At 45.5% G+C, this 21,881-nt stretch overlaps 1 protein-coding gene across 1 annotated transcript in view; it reads right to left on the reverse strand.

Moving 5' to 3' along the window:
- Positions 1 to 5,404: 5,404 nt before the first annotated feature.
- The window catches only part of RFC3 (replication factor C subunit 3), a 31,487-nt gene continuing 15,010 nt past the window's right edge, over positions 5,405 to 21,881 (reverse strand). Inside the window, exons 6-9 of the mRNA XM_040426130.1 lie at positions 20,776 to 20,912; positions 18,918 to 19,016; positions 16,726 to 16,795; positions 5,405 to 6,015 (exon numbers count right to left, since the gene is read on the reverse strand). Coding sequence (XP_040282064.1) covers positions 5,824 to 6,015; positions 16,726 to 16,795; positions 18,918 to 19,016; positions 20,776 to 20,912 — 498 coding nt within the window. The 3' untranslated portion in view covers positions 5,405 to 5,823. The remainder of the gene's footprint in view (positions 6,016 to 16,725; positions 16,796 to 18,917; positions 19,017 to 20,775; positions 20,913 to 21,881) is intronic.

The following is a 21,881-nucleotide window of genomic DNA, read 5'->3' on the forward strand; positions in this document are numbered from 1 at the left end:
TTGGTTGCTCTATATTTCACTTTTTGTGAGGCAAGGTATCAAGAAATAGCTGTTTTGGCACCGTTTTTATTTTTTGTTATTTACAACATTCATCGGACAGGTTAGATCATGTGATATTTTTATAGACCAGGTTGACGCGGTGATACCTAATATGTATACTTTTTTTTATTCATGTAAGTTTTACACAATGATTTCATTTTTGAAGCAAAAAAAAAATCATGTTTTAGGGTTTCCATAGTCTGAGCCATAATTTTTTCAGTTTTTGGGCGATTACCTTGGGTAGGGTATGATTTTTGCGGGATGAGATGACGGTTTTATTGGCACTATTTTGGGGTGCGTGTGACTTTTAGATCGCTTGCTATTACACTTTTTGTGATGTAAGGTGACAAAAAATTGTTTATTTAGCAGTTTTTTAATTGTAATTATTTACAGTGTTCATCTGAGGGGTTAGGTCATGTGATATTTTTATAGAGCCGGTCGATACGGACGCGGCGATACCCAATATGTATACTTTTTTTTCTCCCCTATTTTTTTTTAACTTTATTTGGGGAAAATGACGTTTTTGTTTATTTTTACTTGAATTTTAAAATTTTTTGGGGGCAAAACTTTTTTTTTTAACTTTATTTTTTGTCCCACTTTGGGACTTGAACTTTTGGGGTTCTGATCCTTTACAATGCATTCCAATACTTCTGTATTGGAATGCATTGGCTGTATGAGTAATACTGTGTGTATTACTCATACAGCTTCCGGCCTGTGAGATCCAGGGGGATTCCCCCACGCATTTAGCTGAGGTGCTTGCTCAATGATTTGAGCAGGCACCGGCTTCCGATCTCCGCCCGCCGGTGATCAGAAATACACAGGGCGTACAGGTACGCACTGTGTCCTTAAGTACCAGGACATAAGGGCGTACCTGTACGCCCTGTGTCCTGAAGAGGTTAAACAGCGAGTAAAAGACCCCTCAATACCACTGAATAGACAGTGCCCTGATATATGAGAGGACGTAAAAGACCAGCGAGTTGCATTTATAAATGAGTTGCTCAATTGCAAACTGATATAAAGTATCTATTGGAACAGTCTGCTGGCTCGTAAATCAATACAAAATATCCATTGGAAACATTAGTTGACTCATATAAGTGCACTGGGATTATAAATGAACTATACAGCTATACTAGTACTCACGTATACCAAATATTCATTGGTATTGTATGTTTATTTTAGCTTACTTTATCTTATATCATGTGCTCAGGTTTAATTCTCTGAAAAGATGGTAAATGCCAGAGTTTGGATTTATTAAGGGAAAATATATGCAGTAGATAGAGAATACATGTATCGTCCCATGTTCACTGTGTAGGAAGTGAAAAGTAATACGCTGGTTGCCGCATATTCAGAGGGGTATTTGTATGCCATTAGTAATGAATTGCAATTCATTTTTATATTCTGTGTATTTTAATTTGCTTACTAATTAATAAATGAGAGATTGAATGGTACAAATAAGATAACCCTGGGTTTCTCCAAATGAAATGTGCCTGTCTAGTTATAATTAATCTAATTTTGTCTAGTTGACAGGGTGGGTCATAAGGTCAGAGCACCTTATCCACAGTAAAAGCTCATGCACACGACTGTGTGCCCCCCGTGGCCGTATTGCAGCCCGCAATACACAGGCACCGGCCGTGTGCATTCCGCATCATGGACCCATTCACTTGACTGGGGCAGCAATCACGGAGATGCGGAACGGAGGCATGGATTGGAACCCCAAGGAAGCACTACAGAGCGTTTCCTGCCGTGCCTCCGCACCGCAAAAAAGTAGCGCATGCACTACTTTTTTGCGGTGCGGACCGTCGGATGCGGATCCCATTTAAGTGAATGGGTCCGCGATCCACATGCGGCTGCCCCACGGTCTGTGCCTGTGCATTGCGGACCGCAATTTGATGTCCACAGCAAGGGCACGGAGCCCTTACATTCATGGGAATGAGCCCGAAAGGAGGTGAGCCACTAAATCAAAACTGTTTGTGTATAGAAACGGTTCAACTGTAAAATATTGCTAAAGGACACTTTAAAGGGGTTGTTCAGTCCAACCTAGACGCCTGCAGCCCCTATGGTCCAAATGTGTGCTATAAAAAGGGGGGGGGGGGGGGGGGGGGAAACCACACTGACCTGTCTGCGGTCCTGCCATGCCCACACTACTGCCCAGTTTCCAGCACTGTGCTTGGTCTGACTCCAAGCTGATTGGCAGGGACGCTGGGTGTCAGACCCCCCCACTGATCACATATTGATGACCTATGCTTAGTATAGGTCATCATCAATATGTAAATCCTGGAGAAGACCTTTAATAATTATGCAGATGGCATTTTGTACTGCCTTTTTTTTTTTACTGCAGCTCTGATTGGGTCGTTTTATTTTACATAAAAAAGCCACCATTACAAAAAATCACTGAAAAAAACTTCTGTAAATACATCCTATGTACAGATGTGTTCAAAATAATAGCAGTCAGACATCACTAACCTGATCAATCACTGTTTATGGTAGAAATTATATTTCTACATGTCAAATAATTTACTAGCAGGTATAGTAGAGTAATAGAAATCCAACAGACCCAACAGTCATGACATGCATGCTGTTGATTCTGTGTAATTCAATCACTAATTGAAAGGGGCATGTTCAAAATAATAGCAGTATGGAGATCAGTGAGTGAGGTCATTCATTCTTTGAAAACCAGGTGGCAATTATTGCCCTTATTTAAGTAAGTAAGGCAGCAAATGTTGTACATGCTGGTTACAGTGCATTTCTCTCGGAAATTGAGGAAAATGGGTCGTTCCAGACATTGTTCAGAACAGCATAAATCCACAGAATGCAGTGAGAAAGTAGCCTAAAAGAGTATAAAGACCAGATAGTCCCCTACAGAATTCCACATGAGCTATTGAGGGAAGAGGAGGTCTTGCATTTCAGACTTACATTAGATTTAATGCACTACATGTCTGTGCACATCATAACACCAGGACCACTTGTATCCAACATATTGTAGTGGTGCATGAGGGTTTATGGTGTGCCAGCAATAGCCTGGGGACATGCGTGAGCACAGGAACCATATTGATTTACCTATTAGGACTTATAGCCACAGAAAGAAAGAGCATTGGAGGACCCAATATTGCAAAGTTTTGAGCATCTCATGAACGTAGACTACTCTCATCATTTTGGCTTTGAGCTCCTTTTTTTTACTGAAGTGGGGCTCGGCCATTCATGTGCTGTTTGTTGATACGCACATACATACACATCAGTGGTGTTGTAACAGGATTATTTGCTTTAGTCTGGCGCTACCGCACATTCAACGCCTAGCCTGATTCAGCATCATTTTGGACTATCACATCTTTTATTCGATTCTCAAATAGTGTATTTTTTTTTTTTAACAGTTCCTTCCATACTATAGGAGTTGTAACCTCAATTGAAGGCATCTTTCACACGACCGTGTTCCCCCCTGCAATCCCATTTCTATGGGATCACCACTACTCTGAAATCCTGCGTCTCTGTGTAGCCCTGGCCTTATTCTAGTAGTGGACATACAGTCCTGATCAAAAGTTTAAGACCACTTAAAAAAAATGGCAAAAAATCATATTTTACATTGTTGGATCTTAACAATGTTCCAAGTAGAGCTTCAACATGCAACAAGAAGAAATGAGAGTGAGACAAAACATTTTTTGAGCATTCAATTAATTGGAAAAAACGATTAAACTGAAACAGGCTGTTTTTCAGCTGATCCAAATTTTAGGACCACATGCCTTTAAAAGGCCAAATCTGTGCAAAGATGTGGATTGATTGTCATTTTCTGTCAGGTAGTCACACGTTGTGATGGCAAAGGCCAAAAAACTCTCCCTTTTTGAACGTGGTCAGGTTGTTGAACTGCATAAGCAGGGTCTCTCACAGCGCGCCATCGCTGCTGAGGTGTGACGCAGTAAGACAGTCATTTGGAATTTCCTACATTCTTAAATGATCCTGAGGGTTATGGAACAAAAAAGTCAAGTGGAAGACCCAAAACAATTTCATCAGCACTGAGCAGGAGGATCCAATTGGCTGTCTGTCAAGACACTGGACGATCCTCGACCCAAATTAAGGCCCTTACTGGTTCTTACTGCAGCCCCATAACCATCAGACGGCATCTGAGACTGAAGGGCTTCAAAAACAAAAAACGTCTTCAAAGACCTCGTCTCCTTCAACGCCACAGAACTGCTCGTTTGGACTTTGCAAGAGAGCACCAAACATGGGACATTCAAAAGGTGGAAGAAAGTTTTATTCTCTGATGAGAAAAAATTTGACCTTGATGGTCCTGATGGTTTCCAACGTTACCGGCATGACAAGCAGATCCCACCTGAGATGTTTTCTACGCGCCACAGTGGAGGGGGCGCCATAATGGTCTGGGGTGCTTTTTCCTTCAGTGGAACAATGGAGCTTCAGGAAGTGCAGGGGCGGCAAACGGCCGATGGCTATGTCCAGATGTTGCAGAGAGCATTCCTCATGACTGAGGGCCCTCGTCTGTGTGGTAACTACTGGGTTTTTCAACAGGACAACGCTACAGTACACAATGCCCGCAGGGCAAGGGACTTCTTCCAGGAGAATAACATCACTCTTTTGGCCCATCCTGCGTGTTCCCCTGATCTAAATCCAACTGAGAACCTTTGGGGATGGATGGCAAGGGAAGTTTACAAAAATGGACAACAGTTCCAGACAGTAGATGGCCTTCGTGCGGCCGTCTTCACCACTTGGAGAAATGTTCCCACTCACCTCATGGAAACGCTTCCATCAAGCATGCTGAAACGAATCTACTCATTACTGTTAGTTTTTTTTTTGGAGGTGTGGTCCTAAACTTTTGATCAGCTGAAAAACAGCCCGTTTCAGTTTATTCGTTGTTTTCATTTAATTGAATGCTCAAAAAATGTTTTGTCTCACTCCCATTTCTTCTTGTTGCATGTTGAAGTTCTACTTGGAACCTTGTTAAGATCCAGCCATGCTAAATATGATTTTTTGCCATTTTTCAAGTGGGCTTAAACTTTTGATCAGGACTGTATTAAAGTAGATAAGGTAGGTAATGCATCTAGAAGTCAGCTACTAACCACTGTTTGGGTTGTCCTCTAGTGATGTCTAAAGAATTGTGTCAAAATTGCTTCAGCAGTGGCATTAATGGCGCCTAAAGTAATTGGACTGTAACAACTTTTGTATCAAGGAGACACACAGGCATCATAGCTTCCGTTTTCAGAAGACTGATGAGACAGATCCCAGACTTCGATTAGAAACTCATTTTGAAATTATAATAAAAAAATAAAATAGCAGCAGACCACCACAGAGCTGTATCTTTTAGATATTACATATAGGAATAAAGGAGCATAGAGTATGACATATACAGGAGTCCGTTTATGTTCTCTGCAGATACTTTATATCAACAAGAAAGCAATTTTCCACAAACAAGGACATGGAAGATCAGACAAGAAAACACATCATGAAAAGCACACACTGTACAAATGTTAGCTATTTGAGAACAGCAGTGACAACCGATCATTTTCACCATCCCTCATCTCAACAATGAAGTCTTCTAAAGAGGCTGTCAAACCTTCCTGCAGAACAAACCCCAGGGAAGTCGGTCTGTCATCGGGTTGAAGGCTCCATAGAGGTGTTGTATTTGCAAATACCAATCACAGATTTAAGAACCCCCTCTTCTTCAGAGCTTACTAGAGCAGTATCTTCCACAACTCTTACTTCCGTATTATAGAAACTTATGCAAAAGACTGAATTTAAGAAGCACTAACATGGTCCAAGAACGCGCCTGCGGATATAAAACTAGAACATCATGGCATCGAGTCCATCCTCCATGAATCTCTTATAGATGGCCATAAATTTTGCTACAAACGCCTCCAAATGATAGATGGCTTTGCTTCCGAGCTGCAGCCGATGCTCGTAGTATGCGGCCATCTGCGCTACATCTCCTTTCAGCTGTCCGTCACAGTTATTGAGTAGCTCTGATAATAGAGACTGAAATGAAAGATGACAAAATTAACGCAAGTTTTAGTCTGTAGATTTAAGGGATTAGAAGAGAGACATTTTTCACTCTGTACTTAAGGTAGAGTAAGTATATTAAGCAAGATCATTCTCTTCCAAGATGTTCAGAGCTCAGCCGCTGAACACACTTAGGAGAAGTACATTGCCTGTGCTGCTTTCACTGGACAGAAGATTACCGAGTGGAGAAGAGGATGCAAAGGAGCTAAATTAATTAGGTTTGTATGAATTTACATAATCATTTATGGAGTCTATGAATATGAATGGCATCTATAACATTTTCTTCCATTGTATGAACTTGGGAGGGGTTAAAAAAAAAAAAAACTATGGAGGGGTTAAAAAAATTATAATAATTTAACTCACCTTAATCCACTTGTTTGCGCAGCCAGCTTCTCTTCTGTCTTCTTTGAGGATTAGGACCTTTGATGACGTCACTACGCTAATCACATGGTCCGTCACATGATCCATTACCATGGTGATGGATCATGCGACGGACCATTTGATGACATCACTGCGCTCATCACAGGTCCTATTCCTCAAAGAAGAAGACAGAAGAGATGCCGGCTGCGCGAACAAGTGGATTAAGGCGAGTTAAATTATTATTATTATTTTTTTTTTTAAACCCTCCAGCCATATTGTACTATGCATTCTGTATTCAGAATGCTATTTTCCCTTATAACCATGTTATAAGGGGAAATAATACTGTGGCGAAACTAACCTCGCCACTGGGTTTTGGAGGGGCCTGGTTGCCAGCCTCTTGCCCCAGGATTATGGGCCCTCTCATCAGCCATGCTTCCTTTGTTCACAAAGGACTTTTACTAACTTTTGAACCCCTGGTCTAATTCGTGCCATTTTGGGATGTTAAATGACTAGGTGTATTGAAAAGGGTGGGACATTGTATACGCTGAGTAGTGAGGTCTGTTCCATTGTCTCTCTGTGTGTATTGGCGATGTCCTTTGTCCTGAGAGATAATTGAATTATGTCTCGGTTGTCTCCAGGACAGAAGACATTGTGTATTCTCCTGGCTGTGATGATTGCATCAACCCAGAGTGAGGTAATTGTATCACGGGCAGAGAAGAGGATTTTGTGTGGGAGTGTGAGTGTATTGTACATGGTTATTGGCTGTTTTTCCAAAACCCTGTTTTTACAAAATTGGTATAAATCAATGCTTGTGTGTTCAAATAAAGAGTTCCTGTTTTACCCTTCATCATGTTGAGGCTGGTGTTTGGGTAACTGATCGACAATGGGGATTGCTATACGCTGAAGATTTGCTATACTCCCCTGGCTATACTATTAGCTCTTGTAAGAGCTGTTCCTGTTTCCTGTGGTGGTTTTGGTGTAGAGCGGAGTGCTTTGAGTCCTCGGGAAGCACTAGGAGCAACTATCAACGGAGGTGACTGCAATTGGGTACCTACTCGCGCGGGATTGCCGCAACGCATCCGGATCTTATCCAGACACGCTCGTGTGAAAGAGGCCTTAGAGGCTTTCTGGAACAGTCACGCCCTCTCCACTTTCATTGCCAGGACCTGGCAGTGAAAGCATCATCATGCCTGCACCTGTCGAAGTGCAGACGGCACAGCAGTTGGAGAGCAGAGCCTTTAGGTGTAAAGGCAACACCCCGTTGCTTCTAGAGGCTCATTTGCACATATATATTATATACATCTAAAAAAAAAAAGAAAAAAAAATTTCTCAGCAATGCAGGAGCATATGAAAATGGGACAGACACAGATGCCTTCAGCTGCCAAAGTGCACATGTAACAGGTCAGCCAGTGTCATAGGTACAAATCTGCTGACACTCACATGGTTATGAATTTTTGCACTATTGGTTGGAGAATTTGTGCAAATCTATCCTCAATTAAAGGTTACCAGTCAGGTTGTACATGCAGTCCTATCTGCAGGCAGCACGCGATCAAGCAGACTGATACATAGTTTTATGAAAAAAAGATGCAACATAACTTTATGCATTTAAAAGGTCATTGTACTTTCAGTAAACTTTTGATACGTCTTATGGACATATGATGGTGGGGGTCTGAGCACAGAGACCCCCACCGATCCTTAGAACTCGCTTAGTGCTCTCTCTCCTCGCTCAACGAGACCTCTCTCCTCGCTGCAGGAGAGCCGAACACACAAGCTTCTCCCTCCTTGTTCTAGACATCAGTTCGGGCATCACCACTTTTGCGCCCTCCACTACTTTCCCTGCTCTGTTCTCAGTGTAGGGTTCAGTGGGTGGTCCTGCTTGGTGAATGACAGCTATCTTCATATAAACGCTCATACAGGGAAGGCCGTCAATCACTGATAAGGCTACTTTGACACCTGCGTTAGGTGCGGATCCGTCTGGTATCTGCACAGACTGATCCGCACCTATAATGCAAACGCTTGTATCTGTTCAGAACGGATCCGTTTGCAATATTCTTTAAAATAAAAGTCTAAGTCAAAACGGATCCGTTCTGACTTACATTGAATGTCAATGGGGGACGGATCAGTTTTCAATTGCACCAAATTGTGTCAGTGAAAACGGATCCGTCCCCATTGATTTACATTGTTAAGTCAGGACGGATCAGTTTGGCTCCGCATCGCCAGGCAGACACCAAAATGCTGCAAGCAGCGTTTTGGTGTCCGCATCCAGAGCAGAATGGAGGCAGAAGGGAGCCAAACTGTTGCATTCTGAACAGATCCTTATCCATTCAGAATGCATTGGCGCTAAACTGATCCGTTTTGAACCATTTGTTAGAGCTTTGAAACGGATCTCACAAACGGAATTCAAAACGCCAGTGTGAAAGTAGCCTAAGACTGCCTGCTGGAAGCCTGAAGTATAGAAATAGCAAGGATTGAAAAAAAAACAAAAAAAAAAAAAAAAACACAAAATTATACTGAACCTTTTACTAAAAAACATATCAATGTGCTCAGCTCCTCCTGCAGCTCAGACATCATGTTCAACGTGACCAATTCCCTTTAGAAAATTCTAAAATTTACAATTACAAATACTATTCTGGCATGTATGAATTTTGGATAGACAGCAGAGGTCCTTGTCGTAAACCTGCATCATTCTCATGTTTCATGTAGCATGGTGTGTACAAGTAGCCTGTTGGCACCATTTTTTCCTGAAACCAGAAAAGTGAGCAGTGCATCAGAGCTGCGCAGTGTTACTCGTTCATTAATATCTTCCACAACTTTTCTAACCTGGCATTTTTACCATATGCTACATCCATCAACAGGGAGTGTGGCCCACAGTAATATTTGCTTTCTGCATTAGTATTAATCTCTTCAAATCTTGAACCCCTTCCTTCCGAAAGTAGACAGGGACTAGAATGGAGTAGTGGGGGAGCAGATGGATATGGATTCTTCCATAAGGCACTGCACACATGGGTGGAAATGGAGAAAAAAACTGCTTAAAACACAAAACAAAAAACCACACACTATGAACACCTTCGGGGTTATAGCCATTATCGCTGAACTCCTGACAGCTCATAAACACTCATTATAGCTAAATTCCTGTCAAACTGATAAGGCTTAAAAACAAGATTTTTGTATAACTTACCAGTAAAATCTCTTTCTCGCTCTTCCTTGGGGGGACACAGAAGACCTTGGTATAGCTCAGCTAACTGAAAACTGTTAAGCCCCTCCTCCAGCAGCTATACCCTCAGCCTGGAGAGAGAGACTACCAGTTGCGTGTCCAAGTAGTGAGAAAAAGGCAATGTCCAACAAGTGGAACCAACAAGCCAACGGGGTAAACCAAGTCCGGAAACAGTGTAGAAAAACAATGAATGGGTGGGTGCTGTGTCCCCCAAGGAAGAGCGAGAAAGATTTTACTGGTAAGTTATACAAAAATCTTGTTTTCTCACCCATTTTCCTTGGGGGACACAGAAGACTTAGGAACGTCCGAGAGCAGTCCAAGGGGGGGGGGGGGGGTAAGGGGGAACCACAGCTCCAAGGCGAAGCACCCAAAGGCATCAAGTAACCGCCGCCTGCAAACCCAGGTGGACCAAGGCAGCATCCGCCAAAGCCCGAGCATGCACCCTGTAGAACTTGGCAAGGCGTGCAAGGAAGACCGGTGGCCACCTTGCACAATGTCTCCGGCCCAGGATGCACCGACCGCTCTGGTGAAATGAACGGTGACACCGAAGGCGGAACCCTCCCCTGGTGCGGTAACCTCAGCAATAGCCTTCTGATGAAGCGGGGGAAAGCCACCCTGGAGGCAGTCAAACCTTTGCGCGGACCTCCTGGAAACACAAGAGTCCGAGCGTCGACAAGAGCCAGTGATCTCCAAGTAAAACTGCAAGGCCCGAACAACGTCCAATCTGTGAAGTGTCCATTCCCGGGGGTGGGAAGGGGAGGACGATAGCCTCGTTGAGATGAAAAGGCAGATACCACCTTCAGAAGGCAGGAAGGGACGGGATGGAGAACAGCCCTGTCCTGGGGAAGGACAGAAGGCTCGGAACAAGAAGGGCCGCCATTCAGACACCCGTCTGAGAGACATGATTGCTACAGAAAAACAACAGTACAGGACAGGAGTAGAGAGAACTTCTGTAACGGCTCCAAAGGAAAGCTTGGAGCGCCGAGAGCTCAGTATGTAGTACCCAGGGCGATACCGGGGACGGTACAGAGGAACCAATTAGCCACTGCGTGGAAGAAGGTCTTGACAGGCCCAAAAGGGGCCAGGAACGCTGGAAGATGGACAGCGCCGACAGTTGACCCTTCAAGGAACAGAGTCCCAGTCCCAGGTCCAGGCCGGACTGGAGAAGGACAGAACCATGGGGAGAGAAAGGCAGAGTGGGGTAAAGCTCAGCTTCCCACAGAACCCCAGGTAAGAACTCTAAGTCCGATAATAGATCCTGGATGAAGCATGGCCGGGAGCGAACACTAGCGTGCCCGCTGGAATCGCCTGGGCAAGCGGGGAAAAAACCCAATGTGATCAGGCGCAGACCAGTAACACGGGCAGAAGAGTCCGGCAAAACTGGTCCCGTCGGCCCCCGAGCAACGTCGTCCCATACCCACCCGGAGTGGGGGAGCAGCAGGACAGACGGAAGGAACCGAAAGGGTCCTCCCAGCATCCGACAGATGCCAGGACAAGACAGGCTAAAGTCCACGTTGATGTTGCCACCAGAGGAAGGGGTTCTATAGTCCCGTTGTGGGAGATCTAAGGACAATCTGGACCGAAGGGTAGTCCGCCCAAGTTACCGAGAAGGTAAGTCTACAGCAGGACCATCGCCTAGAATGGAAAACGAAATCTGCACCCAAGCGGGAGGACAGAACGCGGTAGACCCGGTAAATGGACACACAGCTAGAACAGCCAGTGTGAACGAGGGAGACGATACGAGGCCACAAGGAACACCCGAACCATCCAAGTGAACAACCAAGGAAGGAACAGCCTCTGAAGCCTGGCCGGGGCAGAAGCCACATCGGAGTGATATGCCCCGAGCGGGAGCCAAAACAGAGCCGGCGAGAAAAAGCAGTCGAGACAGAGGCCGACATAACACCCTCCAACCGAAAGGAGGAGTGGGCAACAGGGAAGTCATAGTAGGACAGCTCAAAGGCAGAACACCCGGCTCCCCGCCGCCTCGCAGAAGGCGAATACCCTGAACAACCCAAAGTGGAGGTCCCCTGGACCTGGATAATTGAGCACCCAAAAGAAGTTGGGTGACCTTCCTGAGAAGAGCGGCCCGAACCTGGTAGCAGAGCAGAACTGAAGTGCAGAGGGCGCCAATTGGAAGGACTCATACCACACTGCATCCGAAGAGGAGGAAATGGTAGTAGGCGAGGGAACCGTAGTCCCACCAGAGCCAACATAGAATTCGAGGGGTGCTGCAGACAACACTCTCGTCCATGTGACCGCTTGCGCAGGAAAGCAATGCCGCGGGAGGACGAATGGGTACGCATCTAGGAACCACGAACACTCCCCAGGTGGAAGGGCGAACAAACATGGTGGATACTGTCACAACGGAACCGCAATATACAATCAAAGCCCGAGAACGAGTACCGCCTAGCTCGGTGCAGTAGAGAGCAAGTAGAGCCCGTCCGGGTCAGGTGGAAGCAGAATGGTCTCTTCAGAGAAGAGTGCAAGGCTTGCGGCAAGCATTGTATCCCAAGAGAAACAAGTATGTCGCAGGAGGAAGGGGGGCATACGTACGAGCAGCCCCGTAAGCAGTGAGAAGGCCAACCCACCTACGGGAGGAGAAGGCATACACGGCCCAAACAACGCACAGAGTGCACAAGAACGTCCGCTCACTGCAAAATAGTCACTCAGCGAAAGGGCTAGCCACAGAGTCCCACAGTATCTACGGGAGTGCAAAGTGCAGCCTGAAAGGGAGTTATGCACAAGACTAGTACGGCATGCGATGGAACGCAGGCAGTCCGCCCAGAAAGGGGGGAAATGTACCTGGCAAATACTGCAGTCGGCAAGAGTGCAAAGGCCCGCCCCAAAAGGTGGTGATGCCCAAGGCCAGTACCAACTTCAGAGAAGTAGGACATACCATATTTCGCCCAGAAGGGGACCATGCACATGGCTGCACAGTTTCCAGCAGGAACGCAGGAGGTCCGCCTAGTGAAAGGGGGACAAGAACAGGGTTATCCAAGCATTAAGCGATTGTGCAATAATCCACCTAACACCGAATTCCGTGAGAGTGCAACTACTCTGCCAATAAAGGAGAACATGTACGAGTCCAGCACAGCATATACAAGGACAGCCATGAGTCTCGTGAGCGTGCAAAATTCCGCCCATGGAATGAGGGGTGGTCATGCACAAGGCCAGCACAGTATCCAATGGGAGTGCAAGCATTCCACCCATGGAAGAGGGCAATGTTCATGGCCAGCAACATATCCGGTGAGAGTGCAGTATTCCGCCCAGAAAAGGGGGGTCATGCACATGGTCAGCATCGCATCCAGTGAGAGTGCAAGCACCCCGCCATGGATGAGGGTCATGCACATGGCCAGCAACGTACTGGCGAGAGAACAACCACAGTCATTGAGAATGTGTGTATGCCGCCTGAGGAAAGGAGGCATGCCCATGGCCGGCACCGAATCCAGTGAGAGTGCAGCACACCGCCCATGGAAGGGGGGTCATGCACATGGCTGGCAGTGGATCCAATGAGAGCGCAGCATACCGCCTATGGAAGGGGGTCGTGCACATGGCCGGCAACGAATCCAGTGAGAGTGCAGCATTCCACCTATGGAAGGAGGTCATGCATATGGCCTGCAGCGAATCCAGAGTGTGCAGCTTTCCGCCTATGGAAGGGGGTCGTGCACATGGCCTGCACCTTATCCGGTGAGAGTGCAGTATTCCGCCTACAGAAGGGGGTCATGCACAAGGCCAGCCCGCAGCCAGGGAGAGTGCAGTATTCCGCCTAGGATGGGGGGGGGTCATGCACATGGCCAGCACCGTAACTGGAGAGGGTGACTAATTCTGCCTATAGAAAGGGCGGCCTGCACCTGGCCAGTGCTGTATCCCGGGAGAGGGCAAGGGTCCGCCTAGAAGGGGAACATGCACCTGGCCTGCGACATGCCGCCTATGGAAGGGGGGCATGCATACAGCCAGCACTACTGAGGTCAGGCTACAGCGTCCTGCGCAGCCGACAAGAATTCCGTTATTTCTCTTTTGTTTATTTTTTAAACACAGCCTCTCTGAGGCAGGAAGGGGGCCATCATACAGGGGCACAGCCTCTCTGAGAGGCAGGAAAGGAACCAGCCATCTTAGGGTCACCATCAGCAGTCTTCACCCTCGGTCCATTCCAGCAGGGTCGCCCCTTCAGCTACTGGCACCGTAGTGGCAGGACGCTGGAAGAGGGACTTGGCGTGCGGGCAACCCTTGCGATAGCAGGATGCAGGGGAGCTAGGCTGCCCTGGTCCACCTTGCCTTCTGTGGGGGAGGCAACAGTGCGGGTGACTGGCACTGGCGCAGCTCGACCCCGGGAGAAACAGAGAGGTCTATTGCGTCTCTGTTGTCCCTGATGGTCTGGAAGAAAAAGGTAAAAATCAAAATTTAAACAACAAAGGAGTAAACAGCCCTGCAGAGCAGGGAGTGTCTTGCCTCCTTGGACACTAAGCAAAAACTGGCAGTCTCTCTCTCCAGGCTGAGGGTATAGCTGTGGAGGAGGGGCTTAACAGTTTTCACTTAGTGTCACGCCTACTAGGGAGCTGAGCTATACCAAGGTCTTCTGTGTCCCCCAAGGAAAATGGGCGAGAAATGAGTGTTCATGTGCTCACCTGCGTCAAGGCAATCTCTATAGGGCAGTGTGGCGAAACCAACCTCGCCACTGGGTTTTGGAGGGGCCTGGCTGCTGGCCTCTTGCCCCAGGATTATGGGCCCTCTCATCAGCCAGGCCTCATTTGTTCACAAAGGACTTGAACTAACTTGAACTCCTGGTATAATTCGTGCCATTTTGGGATGTTAAATGTCTGTGTATTGAAAAGGGTTGTGACATTGTATGTTTAAATGGTGATTTCTGTTCTGTTGTCCCCACATGTGTATTGGTGATTTCCCTTTGTCTTGAGAGATAATTGGATTACTCCTCGGGTGTCTCCAGAGCAGAGAGGAGGAAACCATGATGCATTGTGGGGATGTATTGTCTCTGTGTATCCTGCAGTGCTGCATATCTGTCCTGTGTCACAGTTTTCCTTCTGGTCCCCTAGGGGCGTGTACACCAGATGGGCTTGGTTGTTTTATACCTCCCTGTGGGCAGACCTGTATTTGCAACAACTGTAATAAAAACCAGGCTGGGTGTGCCAGCACCTCAGACCACTGCTTGACCCTCAACACGAGTCTTGTCTCGTTATTGGGGGAATCCACTGTATGCTATTAGAGACTGATTGCCAGGAGTGTAAGCTGATTCCTGTTCATCTGCTAGCAGCTATTCGTGAGGTTCCAGTTTGGAGTGCTATTTTGTATCCAGTTCGGGAGTTTGGTGTTCTGCAGTAGCTGTGCCTGTCTCTCAGAAAGGGGCATATCGCCTAAACGGATTTTAACCCCTTGTCTGCTGAAACGGTCCGTTACAGGCAGGAACCTAACCTTAATTGGGGCCATACTAGTCACCATAAAATACAGGAAAAGCAGGTTCTACACGCATGCTCCGTCCACTGCTGGTGCCAGAAAGTTCCCAATGAATGCAGGGAGAGCAGGCTACAGCTTTATACTTGCACTAATAAAATCTGCCGATAGGGAGACAGGCTAGTCATGAGTGCAAGACCAATGGAGTCAGCCACACCTCCAATGCAAACTGCAAAGAAAAATGGGGTCAGGCAGCACATCCCAATGCGCAGGTTCATGTTGCCACGGATTGAAACTCAAAGACAAAAAAAAAAAAAAACAACGCAACAGCATGCTGCAAACACAAAGTACAATAATGCCATAGTTATAGAAAAGGCTTCCAATGCATTCATTGAAAGCCTTCTGGCACCAGGAGAGGTAAGGTATAGAGTGGGATCAGCATGCATGTTAAATCTGCATTCCCTGGATTTGATGGTGGCCATTATGGCACCAAAAAGGTACAGTGGACCCAGCATGCATATGGAACCTGCATTCCTTCTACATACAAGGCCGTCCATAACCTGTCCCCTCCCTACATCTCTGAGCTACTTTCCCGATTCACCCCCACACGCACTCTCCAATCCTCACAAGACCTCCTCTCCTCTTATTGCCTCTTCCCACAATCGACTCCAAGATTTCTCCAGTGCATCCCCCATACTCTGGAACTCGCTACCCCAACATATCAGACTCTCACCTACAGTGGAATCCTTCAAAAGAAGCCTGAAAACCCACCTCTTCAGACAAGCCTACAACCCGTGACCCTGCTGCCTCTATACCGCCATGACCAACTTAACCCGCACCTACTGTGTCCTTCTCCCATACCATGTAGATTGTAAGCCCTCACGGGCAGGGCCCTCTCTCCTTCTGTACCAGTCTGTAACTAGTCTTGTTCCTGCTTAGTGCACTTGTCTGTATTATGTATGTGCACCCCTTATCATATGTACAGCGCTATGGAATGAATGGCGCTTTAATAATAAATAATAATAATTCCCTGCATTTTATGGTGGCCAGCGGACAGGCACAAATATTTTTGTACAAATTGTATTTGCCAAGAATCTCAAATTTATAAAATGAGTGCAGCATTAGCACCAGTTATTTTTTTCTAATTTGGCATTATTGTACTTCATTTGTGTTTGCAGAGTGCTGTTGCATTGTTTTTTTTTTTTTTGTGTCTTTGTGCTTTCAGCCATGGCCACGTGCACTTGCGCATTGGGATCTGCCGACTGATCCTTTTTCTTTGCAGACACATCAACAGAACCAGGGTATCTGTCAGGCACTAATGGTATCTGTCACGTGACCGATCCAGCAGGTAGATTGAATCCACAACACCAGAATGAACATGGCCTAATGCAGGGATCAGCAACTTTCAGGCACTTCAGCTGTTGTGAAACTACAACTCCCAGCATGCTCCTTCCACTTCTGTGGGAGTTCAGAGAACAGCCAAGCAATTGTGCGTGATGGGAGATGTAGTTTCACAACACCTGGAGTGCCGGAGGTTGCTGATCCCTCGCCTAATATCACTGTGGGGATAAAAAAGTGATTCATTTGAGGGATTATGGTCATCACGTCAAATCCACATGTTGTGTGTTAATGTTTCCCACTACCTAGATCGAGAACAATTCTTGTATTGTACATAAAAATTACATTTAATTGGAAACCCCACATACCTTCATTATAATCTCAGGTGGAATACAGTGCGTTAGAAGTTCATATAGTCGTCCACGGACCTCCAACAACCTAGTGAAATCGGAACATTATTCAGCACGAGCAGGATACAAAGCGTGTTAAGATGTTACTATTGGGTCGGGTCTCAGAGAAGTGGCACCTCTCTGAAGAAAGGGACTCCGATTTGAATGGCAGGCAAACTGCACATTTGCATATCAACTTTCTCCATTCACTACTATGTGACTTCCAAAAATAGCTAAATTAGCGCATGACTATTTTTTTTAGAAGTCCCATACCAGTGGACGGAAAGAACACGTGCGTTCACAGCGGCATAGCCCATCAATAAGTGTCTAGATGGGACAACCTCTAAGTATGGGTCTGAGATGAAAAACAGCAGGATGACTTTACAAAAAAAAAAAAAAAAACAGCATTAATAAACGTTATGAAATAAATGTTTTGGAGAAAACTTTTCCAAACACATGAATAGGCTGAAATAACAGATCAAGGACATAGCAAGACCCCTACAAATCTCCTAACTTAATGACCCTGACTATAATTGTGCTACTGAATGCTATTCTGAAACGTTCATCCTTGTAAATACAGATTATGGGACGAGCCTCACAGATCTCAACCGTTCTCTAAAGAGGTTGTAAATCCAAACGTTTCACTGAGGCAGAAATTTACAGCTGACTTAAATCTACGTAGAAAACAAACAAAAACTAAACTAACCAAAACATTTGTCCAGTGACAGATGGATGTCATTCTACACATTAATGGACAAGTTACTATATTTATTCTTTAACAGAAATTTCCCCAGTGCTGATGGGAAGATACACAAAGCTCCTCACACGTTGCATATGGGAACACATTTTACCGAAGCCTTTGTGTTATTTTTTTGCATCAACAGTAATTTCAAAAGTAGAGAATGACTGGAATTACTCCTCATCATTAAAGCAGTTGTCTCACTTCAGCAAGTGGCATTTATAATGTAGAGAAAGTGAATACAAGGCACTTACTAACGTATTGTGATTGTCCATATTGCCGGCTCGATTCATTTTTTCATCACATTATACACTGCTGGTTTCCATGGTTACAACCACCCTGCAATCCATCAATCGTGGCCGTGCTTGCACACTATAGGAAAAAGCATCGGCCTTTATGGTGGCCAGGACCATGGAAGCTCACATAGGCTAGTGCTTTTAACTAGAGTGTACAAGCATGACCACTGCTGATGGATTGCAGGGTGGTTGTAGCCATGGAAACAATCAGTGTATAATGTGACGGAAAAAAAATTAATCCAGCCAGCAAAGAAAGCAATATTGATAATGACAATACATTAGTAAGTGGCTTGTATTAACTTTATCTACGCGATAAAGGCCATTTCCTGAAGTGAGACAACTCGCCGTGTGTGGGAGTTCCCATTCTGACCTCTGCTGCTCAGACAGGACCGCACAGCAATATAATAATTTAAACTGCTACTACATAATGCTGTAAGTGTAATTCAGTAGATTCCAAGTCTCAAAGGGACACAGCCTTATAAATCATTATAATGCGATCCTGTCAGAGGAGCAGAGGTCAGAATGTGAAATCACACTGCCACACAGCGAGATTCTCACATTGAAATCTCTCATCTGTGTCTGGCCTGAGTACTCACACAATAAGGCTACACGCACACGACCGCTGTGTGTTTTGCGGACGAAAAATTGCGGACCCGCAAAACACGGATGGCGTCAGTGTGCGTTCCGCAGTTTGCGGAACAGCACGGACAGCCATTAATATAACTGCCTATTCTTGTCCGCAAAACAGACAAGAATAGGACAGGTTATATTTTTTTGGGCGGACCACGGAACGGAGTAACAGATGCGGACAGCACACGGAGTGCTGTCTGCATCTTTTGCGGCCCCATTGAAGTGAATAGGTCCAGATCCGAGCCGCAAAAACTGCGGCTCGGATGCGGACCAACACAACGGTCGTGTGCATGAGGCCTAAGTATGCAGGGGTGCAATTCTCTGTATTTACCCTGTGAATCAGTCAGCAGACAACAGGGGCTGCCTACAGAAACTTTTCAACTGGAGGTACAGGCTAAAGAAAATAACCTGTATCTGCAGAGAGTAAAAATCACCCCATGCATATATTAAGTTGAATAGTTTTATTATTAATACCACATCTGAAGTCTTTTCATTCACTTTCTAACCTTTGTGGAGTTTGCTGACTGACTATGGCATTGGCAGTCTCCTTCACATAGACCTCCCAATCGGTTTCTGGTAAGTCTTGATCTGAGCTGAAGGGATATCTGTAATAAAAAAATAAAATAAAAAAAATTATGAATAAACATATTTGATTCTCAACTTTGAGGAAGTTAAAGGGGTTGTTCCATCTGAGACATTTATGGCATTAATGTGCCGTCTCAGATGCGTGCGGGTCCCACCTTTGGAACCCACTCCTATTTCCAGGATGGCCCCCCTCAAGGTGAACAGAGAGCACACTGCATATATGCAGCAATTCCTACATTCGATGCATGTTCAGCCATTTTCAAAAGTCTCACAGCAGTAAAGGGAGATCAAGCTGCCCAAGCAAAGCCTCCACTCACCACTACAGAACTCACGAAAAAAAAAAAATAATCACAGAGCCTGCACCATTTTTAGAACATAGCGGTAAATGGAGGGCAGCCACACATATCCCCATTGCTTTCTCTTCACTTTGGGACCCACTTCTACTTCAAGAAGAACCCGAGGTGGAACCCATACCTAATGGACATTTACAGCATATCCTAGTGATAGACCATTAATGTCCCAGACGGGACAACCCCTTTTCACACTAACCTGCAATAAGTGTGTAGTTAGTTACTTTTCATTCAAGCTTTTTTTCTTTGATTTTGGCAGTTGGGGCCAAGTATTACATGTGTCCTCCTGTCATTGACTGCATGAGCACATTGGCAATGCCCCTGCAATTGCCTTGTAGTAATAGTATGTCAAGGTGTCTCAGTTATTAGTACTGCCACCAAACAGCCGTTTGAATTGGCTGCGTCACTCATATGAGCGCTACATCCTCTTCAATGTTTACCTGCACACCATCTACATTCTAGCGGCAGCGCAATGCAATCACAGCAATTTATCCTATTCACTTAAATAGGAGAGGAAGCTGTAATTACACTGCCACTACTGCTGCAATCTAGTCAGCATGCAGGTAAACACTGAAGAAGACATACCGCACAAGCACCGCAGCCTCTTCAAATAGCTGATCGGTGGGGTTGCTGGCAGCTAGAGCAATGTCACCCTGATATTGATGACCTATTCTTAGGCTACCCTATAATTGTAAAAAACTAATAATATAATATTATATCGTATTTTTCGCCCTATAAGACACACCTAGGTTTTTGGGGAGGAAAATAAGAAAAAAATTTTTTTTTAACCAAAAAGGTGTGCTTTTGGAACTAATGATGGTCTGTGGATGACGCACTGTTATGGGGAGGGGGGAAGATCTGTGGATGACGCACTGTTATGGGGGGGGGGGGGGGGGGCTCTGTGGGTGGGATCTGTGCATGGCACTGTTACAGGGGGGAGAAATCTGATTAAGTGATTAAACATGCCCCCTCACTCCTAATATTACCGTACATCCTAACAGCTTCTGTACAATGCAGGCAGGCCTGCTTCATTCATAAAGTAGGCGGCGCAGGCACGTGACATCAGGGAGTTACGCTGCCGCCCGCCCGGCCTGCATTCTACAGAAGCGGTTAGGGTGTACGGTAATATTAAAAGTTTTAATCACTTAATTGAATGAGACATTTTATACCTGTATAGTGCAGCACTGGAGCGGCGAGGCCGGGTACAGTGACTGCACCGCCCCAATTGCTGGCCCCCAGCTCCTCCTCTCAGTCCCTCCCCGCTCGCTCATACATTGCAGCCTGCGATGTAAAAATGTCAGCATTCGCCCCATAAGACGCAGGGGCATTTTCCCCCCATTTTATTTGGGGGGGGGGGGGGGGGGGGGGGAGCGCGTCTTATGGGGCGAAAAATACGGTATATATACACACACAAACAGTATACACTTACTGTTGAACGCGACAAGCCTCACACATGAGAAGCGCTTTTCGTAGGTTCCTGCCAGATTTCTCTGCAATCTTGCGAGCAAGCTCTTGTGGTAAAGAGAGTCCTTCTTTCCTGCACACATTAAACAGAACTGTGCAGATCTGCAAAAAAAATGCTTGTTAAATCCCTAATATAAGAACAAATCAGTAAAGCATGCACGTCACCACATGGGTAATTCTCATTTCCTACCTGACTTTACTGCTGGCTACTCGCCTGATGTTTAGGTCTGCACTATTAGGGTACAGCTCTGGTCAAGTTTCCCCCAACAGATGTTATCAGGTGACAGAGGGATTGGGCAAAATGAATGAAACCAATCATTTTGCTCTCCTGGGAGATCAGACAGCACCAGAAGTGTCTAGCAGCGGATTTTTATGCTCTCCCTATTAAATATACTTACATGATCACCTGAGGAGAAAGTGTTGTGTATAAGGGAGTTGTGGGGGATTTGGGAGACTGACTGTCAGCCGAGAGCTACCGTACTGAATGCGTATGACTGCCTTTACTTCTATTTGGCATCTCCAAATCTCTGTTGTCTCAAGACATCAGATTGGCAGTAGGGTTGTTTCGATACCAAAATTTTAAATTCGGTTTCGATACCATAAAAAAGTATTGCGATACTCGATACCATTCGAATAAAATTAAACACCAAAAAAAGATGTGTGAATTCCGCATTTTATGGAACGTCCGTTCCTATTTTTTGGGGGGACAAGGTGACAAAAACAAAAAAAAACAAAGTGAATCGCTCTGTTTTTCTTTTTTCTGTTACAGCGTTCACTGCATAGGACTTTATTTTAAATATTTTAATAGTTTGGACATTTCAGACGTGGCGATATGTAATATAAAATATCTAAACAATAAATAAACATATGTAAAATTGGGAAAGGGGGTGATTTATACTTAATATGTTGGTGTCTTTTTTTAAACTTTTTATTTATTAACTATTTCCCCCCCTTAGGGGCTAGATCCTGGGATCTTTTAATCCCTTGTCCTATTCAACCTGATGAAGCTCTATTAGGGTGAATAGGACCTCGCACTCTCCCCGCTGCCCTGCGCATAGTACACACAGCAGC

The sequence above is a fragment of the Bufo bufo genome, chromosome 3, assembly GCF_905171765.1.
Source record: "Bufo bufo chromosome 3, aBufBuf1.1, whole genome shotgun sequence".
NCBI lineage: Eukaryota > Metazoa > Chordata > Amphibia > Anura > Bufonidae > Bufo > Bufo bufo.